The following is a 17637-nucleotide window of genomic DNA, read 5'->3' as shown; positions in this document are numbered from 1 at the left end:
AAACTTTATTAGAGATGTGCTTCAGCACTTCTCGGATCTTCCGTCTGTTGTGGTGAACGTCATTTAAAAAATTTGAGACGTGACAGTTATATGCAGGGGAGGGACGTTGTTACGCATTAGCGCGACGTGGCATGACCGTGTCGCGCTGACATGCTCAGCGCAGCGCTGATAACACTGCCCGTCTTCCACCCCTCAGCTGCCCCAAACACCGCCCAGACAAATTAAAAAATTGAAAGAGGCCAATTTCCCTCCATTCTCCGCCCCATAAATTGGGGCACAGAATAATCATTTATTTAGAATTGTGCGCCCCATTTGGGGCAGAGGGCAATTTCGGCCCCAATATGTAGTGTTATAAATCCATTGATATGAATAAAACATTGGAACTGGCTGTAAGAAGTAAAGATGCTATCATTCACATTTTACCGCAACTCGTATGATGTGACTATATTAGCTCAGTGGGTTAAATTACAGTGAATTTGTTTTTGAGGTCCAAGCTTAGTACTGAAAGGGCTGTTGGCAGTCAATAAATACTAAACTCATGCTAAATGGTATGTTCTGGCTATTAGAAACCAAATATCCGATGGTAATTAATTATGGTCAATTACTTTAATGTTGCGTTTGTACACCTTGCAAAACTTCAATGAGGTAGTGAACTGTGTCAATTTTCCTTTAATCATAACAAATTTAGAATATAGAATTGGTTAATTGTTGTGCTTCTTTAAGTATTTCTACAAGGAATATATAGGTAGTCTCTAGTAATAATACTGTCTTGCAGTGCAAAGAAACTGGAGCCTTCACTGTGCTCGTGGACAATTATGTTAAAGAGGAAGAGGGTACAGGTGTTGTACACCAGGCTCCATACTTCGGTGCAGTAAGTATATTTTTTCATGGTTAAAATGGGATAACATATTTCAGTCGTCTAGTGGGGATAACGGTCCTGTCCTCTTTCTTCTTCACCTTCTCTACCACTGCATACATAGAAACATAGAAAATAGGTGCAGAAGTATGCCATTCGGCCCTTCGAGCCTGCACCGCCATTCAATGAGTTCATGGCTGAACATGCAACTTCAGTACCCCATTCCTGCGTTCTCGTCATACCCCTTGATCCCCCTAGTAGTAAGGATGACATCTAACTCCTTTTTGAATATATTTCGTGAATTGGCCTCAACAACTTTCTGTGGCAGAGAATTCCACAGGTTCACCACTCTCTGGGTGAAGAAGTTTTTCCTCATCTCGGTCCTAAATGGCTTACCCCTTATCCTTCGACTGTGACCCCTGGTTCTGGACTTCCCCAACATTGGGAACATTCTTCCTGCATCTAACCTGTCTAAACCCGTCAGAATTTTAAACGTTTCTATGAGATCCCCTCTCATTCTTCTGAACTCCAGTGAATACAAGCCCAGTTGATCCAGTCTTTCTTGATATGTCAGTCCCGCCATCCCGGGAATCAGTCTGGTGAACCTTCGCTGCACTCCCTCAATAGCAAGAATGTCCTTCCTCAAGTTATGAGAACAAAACTGCACACAATACTCCAGGTGTGGCCTCACCAAGGCCCTGTGCAACTGTAGTAACACCTCTCTGCCCCTGTACTCAAATCCCCTCGCTATGAAGGCCAACATGCCATTTGCTTTCTTAACCGCCTGCTGCACCTGCATGCCAACCTTCAATGACCCTGTCTCTGTTTATGTTACACTAGAACCTGTCTCAGTTCATATTAAACTAGACTCTGTCTCTGTTTATATTACACTAGACCCTGTCTCTGTTGAAATTGCACTAAACCCTCTCTTTGTTTATATTACACTAAACCCTGTCTCTGTTTATGTTACACTAGACCCTGTCTCTGTTTATATCACACTAGACACTGTCTCTGTTTATATTACACTAGACACTGTCTCTGTTTATATTACACTAGACCCTGTCACTGTTTATATTATACTAGACCCTGTCTCTGTTTATATTACACTAGACCCTGTCTCTGTTTATATTACACTAGACCCTGTCTCTGTTTATATTACACTAGACCCTGTGTCTGTTAATATTACACTAGATCCTGTCTCTGTTTATATTACACGAGATCTTGTCTCTCCCACACAAGGAGCAGTGAAACGGCCTCTCCCCAGTGTGAGCACACTGGTGTGTCAGCAGGTTCCCGAAGCTTTTAAAGCTCTTCCCACAGTTAGAACATTTAAATGGTCTCTCGTCAGTGTGAACATTCTGGTGTGTCAGCAGGCTGGATGACTGTTTGAATCCCTTCCCACACATGGAGCAGGTGAACGGTCTCTGTCCAGCTCCCTCCAGCTGGAATCGCTTCAGCTCCTGGGACCTTTTAAAGCTTTTCCCACAGTCAGAATATTTCACCGGCATGTCCCCCCCATGAACTCACTGGTGCCTCATACCATAGTAGGACATCTTCTGTGTCTCCAATTAATTATAATTTCATCTGTGTTTTGTTTTGTGGCTCAGAATAAATGACCATGATATGTTTGTCTGTGGATGAGGGAAGGGAAGAGAGCCATATTGCTTTTTCCCAGGTGGTACAGACATACTGATGCTCTTTCCAAGTCATAGAATCATAGAATGGTTACAGCACAGAAGGAGGCCATTTGGCCCATTGAGCCCATGCCAGCTCTCTGCAAGAGCACTTAAGTCAGTCCCACTCCCTCACCCTTTCCTGCAAATTATTTTCCAGGGACTTATCCAGTTCCCTTTTTAAAGCCATGAATGAATCTGCCTCCACCACCCCCTCAGGCAGTGCATTCCAGATCCTAACCACGTACTATATAAAAAAGATTTACCTCCTGTTGCCTTTGGTTCTTCTGTCAATCACAACAACAACAACAACTTTTATTTATATACAGGTAGTGCATCTGAAAACCGTTCGTGATTTGGGATATTTCCGGATTTCGGAACGATTTTCCAACGACCTGAATCCTGAAACGCCTGAGCCAAGGTTCGGGTATTTCCAGATTTCGGAATATCTTTCCAAAGTCCCAAATCTGGAAACGCTTGGGCTTAGGTAAGGGTCGGGGGGGGAGGCGAGGTAAGAGTGGGGAAGGGGGTCCAGCGGCCGAGTGGGAGTCAGGCTGGCCGAGTGGGGGTGGTGGTGGTGGGAGGGCGCAGCGGTGGGTCCGGATTTCAGAACATTTTCTGGATTCTGGATGACTCCACCACGGATCGGCCCGGATTCCGGAACATTTAGAATTCTGGAACTCCGGATTTCGGGCGCTAAACCTGTAGCGCCTTTACCACAGTAAAACGTCCCAAGGCGCTTCATAGCAATGTTACAAGACAAAACGAATAAATTTGACACTGAGCCACAAAAGAAGAAATTAAGGTAGATGACCCAAAGCTTAAAGAGATAGGTTTTAAGGAGCGTCTTAAAGGAGGAAAGAGAGGTAGAGAGGTAAAGGGAGGGAGTTCCAGAGCTTGGAGCCCAAACAGCTGAAGGCATGGCCACCGATGGTTGAGCAGTTATAATGAGGGATGTTCAGGAAGGCAGAATTTGAGGAGCGCCGACATCTTGTGGGGTTGAGGTTGAAAAAGATTACAGAAATAGGGAGGAGCAAGGCCATGGAGTGATTTGTAGCCAAGGATGAGAATTTTGAAATCGAGGCGTTGTTTAACTGGGAGCCAATGTAGGTCAGAAAGCATAGGGGTGATGGGTGATCATAACTTGGTGCGAGTTAGGACACGGGCTGCTGAGTTTTGGATGACCTCAAGTTTACATAGTGTAGAATGTGGGAGGCTAGCCAGGAGTGCGTTGGAGTAGTCAAGTCTAGAGGTAACAAAGGCATGGATGAGGGTTTCAGCAGCAGAAGAGCTGGGGCAGGGGCGGAGGTGGACAATGTTACTGAGGTGGAAAAAGGCGATTTTAGTTATGTTGTGGCTATGTGGCCGAAAACTCATTTCAGGGTCAAATATGACACCTCGGTTGCGAACAGTCTTGTTCACCCTCAGATTGATGCTCGGGAGAGGGATGGAGTCAGTGGTTTGCGAACGCAGTTTGTGGCAAGGACCAAAGAAATGGCTTCGGTCTTCCCCCTATTTAATTGGAGAAAATTTCTACTCATCCAGTCGGAAAAGCAATCTGACAATTTAGATACCAAGCAGGGGTCGAGAGAACTGGTGGAAAGATAGAGCTGGGTGTATTCTGCGTACATGTGGAACCTGGCTCTGTGTTTTCGGATGATATCGCCAAGGGGCAGCATTTCGATGAGAAATAGGAGGGAGCCAAAGACAGATCTTTGGGGGACACCGGATGTAACGATGCGGGAGTGGGAAGAGAAGCCATTGCAGGAAATTTTCCGGCTATGATTAGATAGATAAGAATAGAACCAGGCGAGTGCCACCTAGCTGGACGATGGCAGAAAGGCTTGGAGGAAGATGGAGTGGTCACCTGTGTCAAAGGCTGCAGACAGTTCCGAGAAGGACGAGGAGGGATAATTTACCTTTGTCACAGTTACACAAGGATGTCACCTTAAACCTATGTCCTCTGGTTCTCGACCCTTCCGCCAATGGAAACAGTAATCTACTGTTCTAACTACTCAGTCTGGACCCCTCATGATTTTGAACGTCTCTATCAAATCTCCTCTCAACCTTCTCTAAGGAGAACAACCCCAGCTTCTCAAGTCCACGTAACTGGTGAAGTGTCTCATCCCTGGAACTATTCTTGTAAATCTTCTCTAAGCCCATCGCATCTTTCCTAAAGTGTGGTGCCCAGAATTGAATACAATACTCCAGTTGAGGCCGGACCAGTGTCTTATAAAGGTTCATCATAACTTGCTTGCTTTTGTACTCTATGCCTCTATTTATGAATCTCAGGATCCTGTATGACTTTTTAACCGCTTTCTCAACCTGCCCTGCCATCTTCAGTGATTTGTGCACATATACCCCCAGGTCTCTCTGTTCATGCACCGCCTTCAGAATTGTATCTTTTAGTTTATATTGCCGCTCTTTGTTCTTCCGGCCAAAGTCCACTTACATGATTGCCATTGACCACAGTAGGATTCGGCATCTTTCTCAGTCATGGATGCTAATATTGGCATTGAAATGTAAATTTAACAATTGGATCTAATGTGGCATATATAGTGCTTTGTGCACTCGTTTGTTTTCCAGTTAGCATGCTCAACCATTCCAATTTCTAATTTGTGGTGTTTTCAGTTGAATTACTTGAAGGATCTTGCTGATAAAGATGGGCACTGAGCAAGAAAGGAGAAGAGCATAGATATGAGTCAAAGTTGGGCTTTTAGGATACTTTTAAAGAAGACCGCAAGACAGGGCATAGTGGCCGAAGAAACATAACTGAAAGTAGAGCAAAGAGTAAACAGTAATCTGGTGTCAAAGTGGATCTTACAATGAATGCAGAGATGTGGCAGGAGGAGATCACTCAGAAAGGGTGAGGTAAGGCTCAGGAATAATACTTTTAAATGAGAACACGAATCTTTAAATCATTTTGCTGAGGCAAAGGACAGTAGTGGAACTTTTCAAGAAGAGGGCTGATTTTTGTTTGGGACACCGAACACATGCCATGGAGTTATGAATAAGTTGGGAGTTTGTGAGCATTGAGTTGATGTTTGAGACCATGAAAACGTGCATTAATGTTTCAGCAGCAGTGAAGGAGAGATAGCAGTTGTACCAGTGGTGAAAAAAAAGTCTTGGTAATGGACTGGATATAGGGTATGAAGCTCAGCTTGGGTTAAACAAACAAGGTTCTGCACCTCCAGACGTAGCGTGAGGGCACAGTTTGAAGTTTGGAATGATGGCCAGTTGGGTTGCATGGTTGGTTGGGCTTCTATTGAACTTAATGTTAAACAGACAGTTGGAGGTTGTAATAACCACCATGATGTTGACGATGGAGGCAAAGAAGTATCGTTGGATGTATTTGGCCTACATGTGGAGGCTGGCCTCGTGCTGGCGAATCACATTGCCAACCGCTAGCTAGAAAAAAGAAGGGGACCCAGGATGGAGACCTGGGCACATTGTTGGTGACGATTAGACGAGATGCAGTGATTGCATTGGGTCAGATAGTAATAGAACTGGTACTATGGATGAAATGGAATGGCTAACAAAGGAATCAGAACAAAATATCCCAGGTTCCTCCCTTAATAAAGACAGCCAAAATTAAGCATGTTTATATAACCGGCGCATAATTTATAAATTCATCACCTACTCAGTTCCAAAGTTTGTGCTTTCTGCTTCCTTTGGTAGCCATTCCATTTCATCCACAGTACCAGTTCTATTCCCATCTGACCCAATGCAATCATTATATCTCGTCAAATCGTCATCAATGATGTGCCCAGGTCTTCATCCTCGGTTTCTTTCTTTTTTCTAGCTAACAGTTGGCAATGTGATTCGCCAGCACAAGGCCAGCCTCCACATGTAGGCCAAAAACGTCCAGCGATACTTCGCTGCCTCCATCACCAAGCATTGGTGGAGTACCTTGAACCAATAATTATTCCTTATTGACTTGTCTGTCCCAGAGCAAAAAAGGAAAATAGTTTTAAGAAATGTAAATGAAATAAAGAGTTACTGTGCCAAAAGCACTGTCTATATCTTTGGTGGACCAAGTTTTCCTTCCACCTTTCTCTGAAATCCAGTGTATGACCAGGTTTAATTCAGTATTTCATCCTGCAGGATGATTTCCGTGTTTGTGTGGATTATGGCATAATCCAGAAAGATTCAACACCTGTGTGCCCTGTGGATGCGTCTGGCAGTTTTACAGCTGAAGTAAAGGACTTTGCAGGACAGTATGTGAAGGTTAGTAAATGGTTGTTACATGTTGTAGTTGTAGAAAGATGATTGAACAGATAAGCAGGAAGTGCGTTAAGTGCTAAATCTTTGTAATATTTCTTAGCCATGTAAAAGGGTTATCATCCTAAAGATTTGCAGTTAAAACTAAATTGTTTATGGCACTTAATGCAATGAAAGTTATGAAGTAGTTTGCCTTCACTTTATTCAGTTTGTAGGAATTATGTAAAATAATTAGTTTTTAAAATCAATTGTACATTTGATGTTGAAGTTCACATCCAACAACGAGCCAGATAGCTATTGGAATTAAGCCTTGCTGTAAAAACATCTCTAAGTTCTGAGGTTTAACATAAAATAGCAGTAACATTCATATATGCAGTTACCTGAATTCTAATCTTATTCTTTTAGGATGCAGACAAGCATATCCTTAAATATCTAAAAGATAAAGGCCGACTGGTTCACTGTGGTACCTACAATCACAATTATCCATTTTGTTGGAGGTAAGAACCACAGGAAATGTGAGAAGGCTTCAGTAGTATTATGAGGAAATTATTTAGAATTTGCATGCCAGAATTCAGTTACATAAGACATTCATGGGCTACCTTTGATCATGCACACTGATCAGTACTAAAATGGCTGCTAAGTTATCCAGAAATGTCTAACTTCTTAAGCACCCAATTTGATGTCTTATTCACTTATGTGTAACTACAGTCTGTGGTAAAAGTTTTCACAGGGTGGTTTATAATTTGTTTACTACAGAACCTAATTATGGTTTGTTTAACCAAAGTCATCTAAGACCAGAATTTATTTTTTGAGTACATTTTTTTGGTCCAGATTCTTTTGATCCAAAGAACAAGTTTTAATTTTTTGCCCCCTCTAATTTTACCTTCCAGATTCAGGAGTAGAATTTTCCATCTGAAACCTAAAGATGTGTTGCAGCCAATTGCAGCATTCATATTGCTGCCCCGGCTAAAACCAGCTAGGTCAACACAGTCGAAGGAGTGAACCCATGAACATAGAAACATAGAAAATAGGTGCAGGAGCAGGCCATTCAGCCCTTCTAGCCTGCACCGCCATTCAATGAGTTCATGGCTGAACATGAAACTTCAGTACCCCCTTCCTGCTTTCTCGCCATACCCCTTGATCCCCCGAGTAGTAAGGACTTCATCTAACTCCCTTTTGAATATATTTAGTGAATTGGCCTCAACTACTTTCTGTGGTAGAGAATTCCACAGGTTCACCACTCTCTGGGTGAAGAAGTTTCTCCTCATCTCGGTCCTAAATGGCTTACCCCTTATCCTTAGACTGTGACCCCTGGTTCTGGATTTCCCCAACATTGGGAACATTCTTCCTGCATCCAACCTGTCCAAACCCGTCAGAATTTTAAACGTTTCTATGAGGTCTCCTCTCACTCTTCTGAACTCCAGTGAATACAAGCCCAGTTGATCCAGTCTTTCTTGCTAGGTCAGTCCCACCATCCCGGGAATCAGTCTGGTGAATCTTCGCTGCACTCCCTCAATAGCAAGAATGTCCTTCCTCAAGTTAGGAGACCAAAACTGTACACAATACTCCAGGTGTGGCCTCACCAAGGCCCTGTACAACTGTAGCAACACCTCCCTGCCCCTGTACTCAAATCCCCTCGCTATGAAGGCCAACATGCCATTTGCTTTCTTAACCGCCTGCTGTACCTGCATGCCAACCTTCAATGACTGATGTACCATGACACCCAGGTCTCGCTGCACCTTCCCCCTTCCTAATCTGTCACCATTCAGATAATAGTCTGTCTCTCTGTTTTTACCACCAAAGTGGATAACCTCACATTATCCACATTATACTTCATCTGCCACGCATTTGCCCACTCACCTAACCTATCCAACTCACTCTGCAGCCTCATAGCATCCTCCTCGCAGCTCACACTGCCACCCAACTTAGTGTCATCCGCAAATTTGGAGATACTACATTTAATCCCCTCGTCTAAATCATTAATGTACAATGTAAACAGCTGGGGCCCCAGCACAGAACCTTGCGGTACCCCACTAGTCACTGCCTGCCATTCTGAAAAGTACCCATTTACTCCTACTCTTTGCTTCCTGTCTGCCAACCAGTTCTCAATCCATGTCAGCACACTACCCCCAATCCCATGTGCTTTAACTTTGCACATTAATCTCCTGTGTGGGACCTTGTCGAAAGCCTTCTGAAAGTCTAAATATACCACATCAACTGGTTCTCCTTTGTCCACTTTACTGGAAACATCCTCAAAAAATTCCAGAAGATTTGTCAAGCATGATCTCCCTTTCACAAATCCATGCTGACTTGGACCTATCATGTCACCATTTTCCAAATGCGCTGCTATGACATCCTTCATAATTGATTCCATCATTTTACCCACTACTGAGGTCAGGCTGACCGGTCTATAATTCCCTGCTCTCTCTCTCCCTCCTTTTTTAAAAAGTGGGGTTACATTGGCTACCCTCCACTCAATAGGAACTGATCCAGAGTCAATGGAATGTTGGAAAATGACTCTCAATGCATCCGCTATTTCCAAGGCCACCTCCTTAAGTACTCTGGGATGCAGTCCATCAGGCCCTGGGGATTTATCGGCCTTCAATCCCATCAATTTCCCCAACACAATTTCCCGACTAATAAAGATTTCCCTCAGTTCCTCCTCCTTACTAGACCCTCTGACCCCTTTTATATCCGGAAGGTTGTTTGTGTCCTCCTTAGTGAATACTGAACCAAAGTACTTGTTCAATTGGTCTGCCATTTCTTTGTTCCCCGTTATGACTTCCCCTGATTCTGACTGCAGGGGACCTACGTTTGTCTTTACTAACCTTTTTCTCTTTACATACCTATAGAAACTTTTGCAATCCGCCTTAATGTTCCCTGCAAGCTTCTTCTCGTACTCCATTTTCCCTGCCCTAATCAAACCCTTTGTCCTCCTCTGCTGAGTTCTAAATTTCTCCCAGTCCCCGGGTTCGCTGCTATTTCTGGCCAATTTGTATGCCACTTCCTTGGCTTTAATACTATCCCTGATTTCCCTAGATAGCCACGGTTGAGCCACCTTCCCTTTTTTATTTTTACGCCAGACAGCAATGTACAATTGTTGTAATTCATCCATGCGGTCTCTAAATGTCTGCCATTGCCCATCCACAGTCAACCGCTTAAGTATCATTCGCCAATCTATCTTAGCCAATTCACGCCTCATACCTTCAAAGTTAGCCTTCTTTAAGTTCTGGACCATGGTCTCTGAATTAACTGTTTCATTCTCCATCCTAATGCAGAATTCCACCATATTATGGTCACTCTTCCCCAAGGGGCCTCGCACAATGAGATTGTTAATTAATCCTCTCTCATTACACAACACCCAGTCTAAGATGGCCTCCCCCCTAGTTGGTTCCTCGACATATTGGTCTAGAAAACCATCCCTTATGCACTCCAGGAAATCCTCCTCCACCCTATTGCTTCCAGTTTGGCTAGCCCAATCTATGTGCATATTAAAGTCACCCATTATAACTGCTGCACCTTTATTGCATGCACTCCTAATTTCCTGTTTGATGCCCTCCCCAACATCACTACTACTGTTTGGAGGTCTGTACACAACTCCCACTAACGATTTTTGCCCTTTAGTGTTCTGCAGCTCTACCCATATAGATTCCACATCATCCAAGCTAATGTCTTTCCTAACTATTGCATTAATCTCCTCTTTAACCAGCAATGAACATGCTCATCTGTACAGTCCTGAGGCATAAATGTCAACCTCGAAAAATCTGATCCATCAAGAACAGCCCTGATTAGAAGTCTATGACGTGAAAGTAAGCCTCCAGATATTCCTGGAGATGTAGGCCATTGTAATGGCTCATCCACGGCGTTGGGTTTGTTTACTAAAATCGCAGTAAATTATGGCCTAAGTTATGCCATTATTTACGCCACTGGGACTTTTGATCCGCTTCACAAACACCCTCAACTATACCGTGAAAGGTTGATTATCATAGGTCTAACCCGTAGTCGAGTCAATTAGTTATTGTGAATTTTCTGGATTTGTGCTAAACTTCTTGTCTCAACCACTTAGACTGAAAAATAACAGCGAAGGTGAATGTATTCAATTCATGAGTAAAATAATTGATTAAAGTAAAATAAAATCGCTATTCTTTAATTCTTACCTAAAACCGATCGAAACACTCCATCACTATTGTGTGTTAGATTTAATGTATATTGTGCGTGCGGTTTAGGCATCCTGAAGTCTCTGCACATACCATTTATGAAGGTGAGAGTGGGGCCGAAATGAGTTTAGACCTGTTTTCGGGCCCAAAATGGTTGGCATAGTCATACCGTGTGCCTGAGGCTCAAGAGGCCTGTTTGAACTTGGGCGCCGGGCCTCAATAGGTGAGATGTGGGCATCGATTGGGCTACCTGAGGCAGCGCGCCAGTTTCCTCTGGATCATTTTGAGCTGGCTGCAATAACAACAACTTATATTTATATAGCGCTTTTAAGATCGTAAAACATCCCAAGGCGCTTCACAGTAGCATTATAGCAAACAAAATTCAGCACCAAACCACAAAAGGAGATATTGGGGCAGATTACCAAAAGCTTGGTCAAAGAGGTAGATTTTAAAGAGCGCCTTAAAGGAGGAAAGAGAGCTAGAAATGCTCGCAGCAACTCTCGGGTAGGGAGGGAGGGACGGAAGGTGAATGGGACGAGGGTGAGAGAAGGAGGGAGGGAGGGAAGGTGAATGGGACGGAGGTGAGGAAGGGAGGAAAGGTGAATGGGACGGGGGTGAGGGAGGGAGGGAGGGAGGGAAGGTGAATGGGACGGAGGTGAGGGAGGGAGGAAAGGTGAATGGGACGGGGGTGAGGGAGGGAGGGAGGGAGGGAGGGAAGGTGAATGGGATGGGGGAGAGGGAGGGAAGGTGAATAGGAACATAGAAAATAGGTGCAGGAGTAGGCCATTCGGCCCTTCGAGCCTGCACCACCATTCAATAAGATCATGGCTGATCATTCCCTCTATCCCTTTCCTGCTTTCTCTCCATACCTCTTGATCCCCTTAGCCGTAAGGGCCATATCTAACTCCCTCTTGAATATATGCAATGAACTGGCATTAACAACTCTCTGCGGCAGGGAATTCCACATGTTAACAACTCTCTGAGTGAAGAAGTTTCTCCTCATCTCAGTCCTAAATGGCGCACCCCTTATCCTGAGACTGTGTCCCCTGGTTCTGGAGTTCCCCAACATCGGGAACATTCTACCCACATCTAACCTGTCCCGTCCCATCAGAATCTTATATGTTTCTATGAGATCCCCTCTCATCCTTCTAAACTCCAATGTATAAAGGCCCAGTTGATCCAATCTCTCCTCATATGTCAGTTCTGCTATCCCGGGAATCAGTCTGGTGAACCTTCGCTGCACTCCCTCAAAAGCAGGAACGTCCTTCCTCAGATTAGGAGACCAAAACTGAACACAATATTCCAGGTGAGGCCTCACCAAGGCCCTGTACAACTGCAGTAAGACCTCCCTGCTCCTATACTCAAATCCCCTAGCTATGAAGGCCAACATACATTTGCCGCCTTCACTGCCTGCTGTACCTGTATGCCAACTTTCAATGACTGATGAACCATGACACGCAGGACTTGTTGCACCTCCCCTTTTCCTAATCTGCCGCCATTCAGATAATATTCTGTCTTCGCATTTTTGCACCCAAAGTGGATAGCCTCACAATTATCCACATAATACTGCATCTGCCATGCATTTGCCCACTCACCTAACCTGTCCAAGTCACCCTGCAGCCTCCTAACGTTCCCCCTCACAGCTCACACCACCACCCAGTTTGGTGTCATCTGCAAAGATGGAGATATTACACTCAATTCCCTCATCCAAATCATTAATGTATATTGTAAGTAACTGGGGTCCCAGCACTGAGCCCTGCGGCACCTCACTAGTCACTGCCTGCCATTCTGGAAAGGACCCGTTTATCCCAACTCTCTGCTTCCTGTCTGCCAACCAATTCTCTATCCACGTCAGTACATTACCCCCAATACCATGTGCTTTAATTTTGCACACCAATCTCTAGTGTGGGACCTTGTCAAAAACCTTTTGAAAGTCCAAATACACCACATCAACTGGTTCTCCCTTATCCACTCTACTGGAAACATCCTCAAAAAATTCCAGAAGATTTGTCAAGCATGATTTCCCTTTCACAAATCCATGCTGACTTGGACTGATCCTGTCACTGCTTTCCAAATGCACTGCTATTTCATCCTTAATAATTGATTCCAACATTTTCCCCACTACTGATGTCAGGCGAACCTCTCTATAATTACCCGCTTTCTCTCTCCCTCCCTTTTTATAAAAAGTGGTGTTACATTAGCTACCCTCCAGTCCATAGGAACTGATCCAGAGTCAATAGACTGTTGGAAAATGATCACCAATGCATCCATTATTTCAAGGGCCACTTCCTTAAGTACTCTGGGATGCAGACTATCAGGCCCCAGGGATTTATCGGCCTTCAATCCCATCAATTTCCCTAACACAATTTCCTTACTAATAAGGATTTCCTTCAGTTCCTCCTTCTCACTAGACCCTCGGTCCCCTAGTATTTCCGGAAGGTTATTTGTGTCTTCCTTCGTGAAGACAGAACCAAAGTATTTGTTCAAGTGGTCTGCCATTTCTTTATTCCCCATTATAATTTCACCTGAATCCAACTGCAAGGGACCTACGTTTGTCTTCACTAATCTTTTTCTTTTCACATATCTATAGAAGCTTTTGCAGTCAGTTTTTATGTTCCCGGCAAGTTTCTTCTCGTACTCTATTTTCCCTCTCTTAATTAAACCCTTTGACCTCCTCTGCTGAATTCTAAATTTCTCCTAGTCCTCAGGTTTGTTGCTTTTTCTGGCCAATTTATATGCCTCTTCCTTGGATTTAACACTATCTTTAATTTCCCTTGTTACCACGATTGAGCCACCTTCCCCGTTTTATTTTTACTCCAGACAGGGATGTACAATTGCTGAAATTCATCCATGTGATCTTTAAATGTTTGCCATTGCCTATCCACTGTCAACCCTTTAAGTATCATTTGCCAGTCTATTCTAGCCAATTCACGCCTCAAACCATCGAAGTTACCTTTCCTTAAGTTTAGGACCCTAGTTTCTGAATTAACTATGTCACTCTCCATCTTAATAAAGAATTCTACCATGTTATGGTCACTCTTCCCCAAGGGGCCTCGCACAACAAGATTGCTAATTAGTCCTTTCTCAGTCGAGGATGGCCAGCTCCTGAGTTGGTTCCTCGACATATTGGTCGAGAAAACCATCCCTAATACACTCCAGGAAATCCTCCTCCACCGCATTGCTACCAGTTTGGTTAGCCCAATCAGTATGTAGATTAAAGTCACCCATGATAATTGCTGTACCTTTATTGCATGGGACGGGGGTGAGGGAGGAAGGAAAGGTGAATTGGACGGGGGTGAGCGCAGGCTAGCAGCAACCCACAGTAGTTACAGAGAAAAATCTTAGCTTTCCCTTGGCAGCCACCAGCCGACCCACAAAAGAAACCAAAAAAACTGAGCAGATTATGCCTGTTGCATACCGTGCTTATTTTCTGGCCCATTTCGGAGAGGGGTTCCTAAACAGGCATTGGGCCCCTTGTATACGCTAATGAGTGGCCTACATCCTGTTTAAGGTGGCTTCCAGGGATGCCTGAATATTACCCGAGCCAATATGCCATTGGACATATTTAAAATCCCTGAGAGGTGTGGGACATTGCCTCTGTTATTGGACCTTTTTGCGCCTCAGAAACAAACAAAATCCAATTTCACCCCTGTTTTTTTTTTGTGGGTAGCTTGAGTTGCTAATGCCATCTCCGAAATGAATGGTTTGAAAAAAAATATGTGCAACTTGGAATGTTCTAAGAAACAGAAAACCGCAGCTAAGTGTGTCCACAACGCAAAACTATTTTCTGCAAGTGATCAAGTTCAGCAAAGTGAAAAGACTTGAAATTCAGAACTCTATGACTGGAGGCATTCCAATATTGATTTGTTTAATTGATGTAGATGGAGAAAGCCATTCGCTGCGCTGCTTTGGAGCTCCCTGATTTTGCCAATATGTTCGTTGTGGTATATTCAAATTACTTTTCGAGGACATTTTGGAGTAAGTTTGCACCAGAAAGATCTGGGCATGAAATAGTGTAATTAATAGGGTACGTCGCCATTCCAGGAAATTCCGGGCCCATGTTGCTTATGCTGCAGTTATATCCGACATTGCTTCACTCATGTTGAAAGGAAAAAAAACATACAACTCTATGCAAATCTATGTAACAGTCCAAAAGAGAAATCCAAATGTTGAAGGGCACAAAATGTATTTTCTACAGGAGTGTGGGATCATTGGGCCCCCACTGAAAATTTAGATTTTTGATATTTTGTGGTGCTTTCCAGTATTTTAGAATCTTAAAAAGGTACATTTTATGCATTTTATTGAAAGCTGAACTCTATTTGCCATTTAGGAATTAGCTATTAATCTTCATATTTAAACAATTATTTTTTCTAGTAGTAGCAAATAATCAATTACTGGGAGATAAAACATTTTTTTTCAAATAATTGCTTTATAGCAAACGGGGTTTTGAACCTCATCTTATTGATCATGGGATTGGTCAGGCCTGTGTGCAGCAAATTTAGAATTGTGTACACTTCTTCCAAAAATACACGGTCCACCTCCTACCCCTGAAATTCTTGCTCTCGTGACCGTTCTGCCCATAGAATGCAGCAGCTAGAATTATTTCAGCGAATGGCAGGACTTGAGTAGATCTAATCCATCTTCATTTTTGTCCACATCAAACACAGATAAGAACATAAGTACATAAAAAATAGGAGCAGGAGTTAGGCCATTTGGCCCCTTTAGCCTGCTCCACCATTCAATAAAGATCATGGCTGATCTGATAATGGACTCAGCTCCACTTCCTTATCCGCTCCCCATAACCCTTTACTCCCTTATCGCTCAAAAATCTGTCTTTTTTTGCTTTAAATATATTCAATGACCCAGCCTCCACAGCTCTCTGGGGCAGAGAATTCCATAGATTTACAATCCTCTGAGAAAAGAAATTTCTCCTCATCTCAGTTTTAAATGGGCGGCCCCTTATTCCGAGACTATGTCCCCTAGTTTTCGTTTCCCCTACGAGTGGAAATATCCTCACTGCATCCACCTTGTCGAGCCCTCTCTTTATCTTGTATGTTTTAATAAGATCACCTCATTCTTCTGAACTCCAATGTGTATAGGCCCAACCTACTCAACCTATCTTCATAAGTCAACCCCCCTCATCTCCGGAATCAACCTAGTGAACATTCTCTGAACAGCCTCTAATGCAAGTACATCCTTCCACAAATATGGATACCAAAACTGTACGCAGTACTCCAGGTGTGGCCTTAGAGTTGTCGCAGGACTTCTCTGCTTTTAAACTCTATCCCCCTTTCAATAAAGGCCAACATTCCATTTACCTTTCTGATTACTTGCTGTACCTTCATACTAACTTTTTGTATTTCATGCACAAGGACCCCCAGGTCCCTCTGTACTGCAGCACATTGCAATTTTTCTCCATTTAAATTATAATTAGCTTTTTGTATTATTTCTGCCAAAGTGGATAACCTCACATTTTCTCACATTATAATCCATCTGCCAAATTTTTGCCCACTCACTTAGCCTGTCTATATCCCTTTGCAACTTGTTTGTGAACTCATCACAATTTGCTTTCCTACCCATCTTTGTATCATTAGCGAACTTGGCTACATTACACTCAGTCCCGTCATCCAAATCATTAAAAGAGATTGTAAATAGTTGAGGGACCCAGCACCGATCCCTGCGGCACCCCACTAGTCACTGTTTGCCAACTGACCCATTTATCCCGATTCTCTGTTTTCTGTTAGTTAGCCAATCCTCTATCCATGCTAGTCTATTAACCCCAACCCTGTGAGCTTTTATCTTGTGCAGTAGCCTCTTATGTGGCACCTTATCGAATGCGTTCTGAAAATCCACATCCATTGGTTCCCCCTTATCCACCCTGGTTGGCATGTGTGCTGAGAACTTCCGAAGGAGACCCACCACCAACTGCAGGACAACTAGGGATGGGAAATAAATGCCAACCTTGCCAGTGACGTCCACATCCTGATAACTTTAAAAAATAATCTGTATGATTCTGAGAATATGTTGTGCATGATCAGAGCCTGAGACTTTAGCTTTGAGCTGCTGAGGGCACCCAAATAACTAGTTTAATTTTTCAATCTGCTTAAAGTTAAAGTTAAACATCGTCGCTCATCAACATTAAGTTACTTTATTAGCGCAAAGTATAATTTAGGTACATCCAATTTTTGAAATGTTATTTGGCAGACACAGGTAGACTGCATTTTCATTGTCTCATTCAAATGTGTGTTCCTGTGACAGCAAAGGAATTGGCTGAATTTTATCGGTACGGATTTATTTTTTTAACTGCAGTATGGCACTCCTTTGTTGCAACTGATCGACAATTAGTGAATACTGCTGGAAAAATGCATGAGTATGTGAGCTTGGGGTGAAGATAGATTGGCTGTCATTCTTTACATAATTGAATCATTACTGATACCCACTGCCTGGGTTCACATATGATAAAATGGGTATTTGGGTGATGTTCTCGCAGTGACCATGATAGAGTGAGGTGTTTTCGAGGGCTAGAAAGTTGGTGGTAATTAAGTATATAAAAACCTTTTTTAATTAACTTTCTCACCCCCATGATGATGCACCATCTTTTTGTCTCCTTGTTGCTTTGCTGATGCTGTTGCTGGGGAGCCACACCCAGGTAAATGGGAACAGTTCTTTTTGTTGCATTGGGGCCATGGTCTTGGATTGCCCTGGGAGCTAATTAGAACTGTCTTGACTA

At 43.3% G+C, this 17637-nt stretch overlaps 1 protein-coding gene across 2 annotated transcripts in view; it reads left to right on the top strand.

Annotated features, from left to right (window-relative positions):
- Positions 1-17637, top strand: part of iars1 (isoleucyl-tRNA synthetase 1) — a 295901-nt gene that overhangs the window by 65290 nt on the left and 212974 nt on the right. For both annotated transcript variants that reach the window (XM_070895389.1, XM_070895388.1), the window contains exons 10-12: positions 776-871; positions 6634-6756; positions 7156-7247. In XM_070895389.1, coding sequence (XP_070751490.1) covers positions 776-871; positions 6634-6756; positions 7156-7247 — 311 coding nt within the window. The remainder of the gene's footprint in view (positions 1-775; positions 872-6633; positions 6757-7155; positions 7248-17637) is intronic.

The sequence above is a fragment of the Pristiophorus japonicus genome, chromosome 12 (genome assembly GCF_044704955.1).
Source record: "Pristiophorus japonicus isolate sPriJap1 chromosome 12, sPriJap1.hap1, whole genome shotgun sequence".
In the NCBI taxonomy this organism is placed as follows: Eukaryota; Metazoa; Chordata; class Chondrichthyes; family Pristiophoridae; genus Pristiophorus; species Pristiophorus japonicus.
The sequence above is the reverse complement of the archived record's forward strand: the minus strand, read 5'-3'. Positions and strand labels throughout refer to the sequence as shown.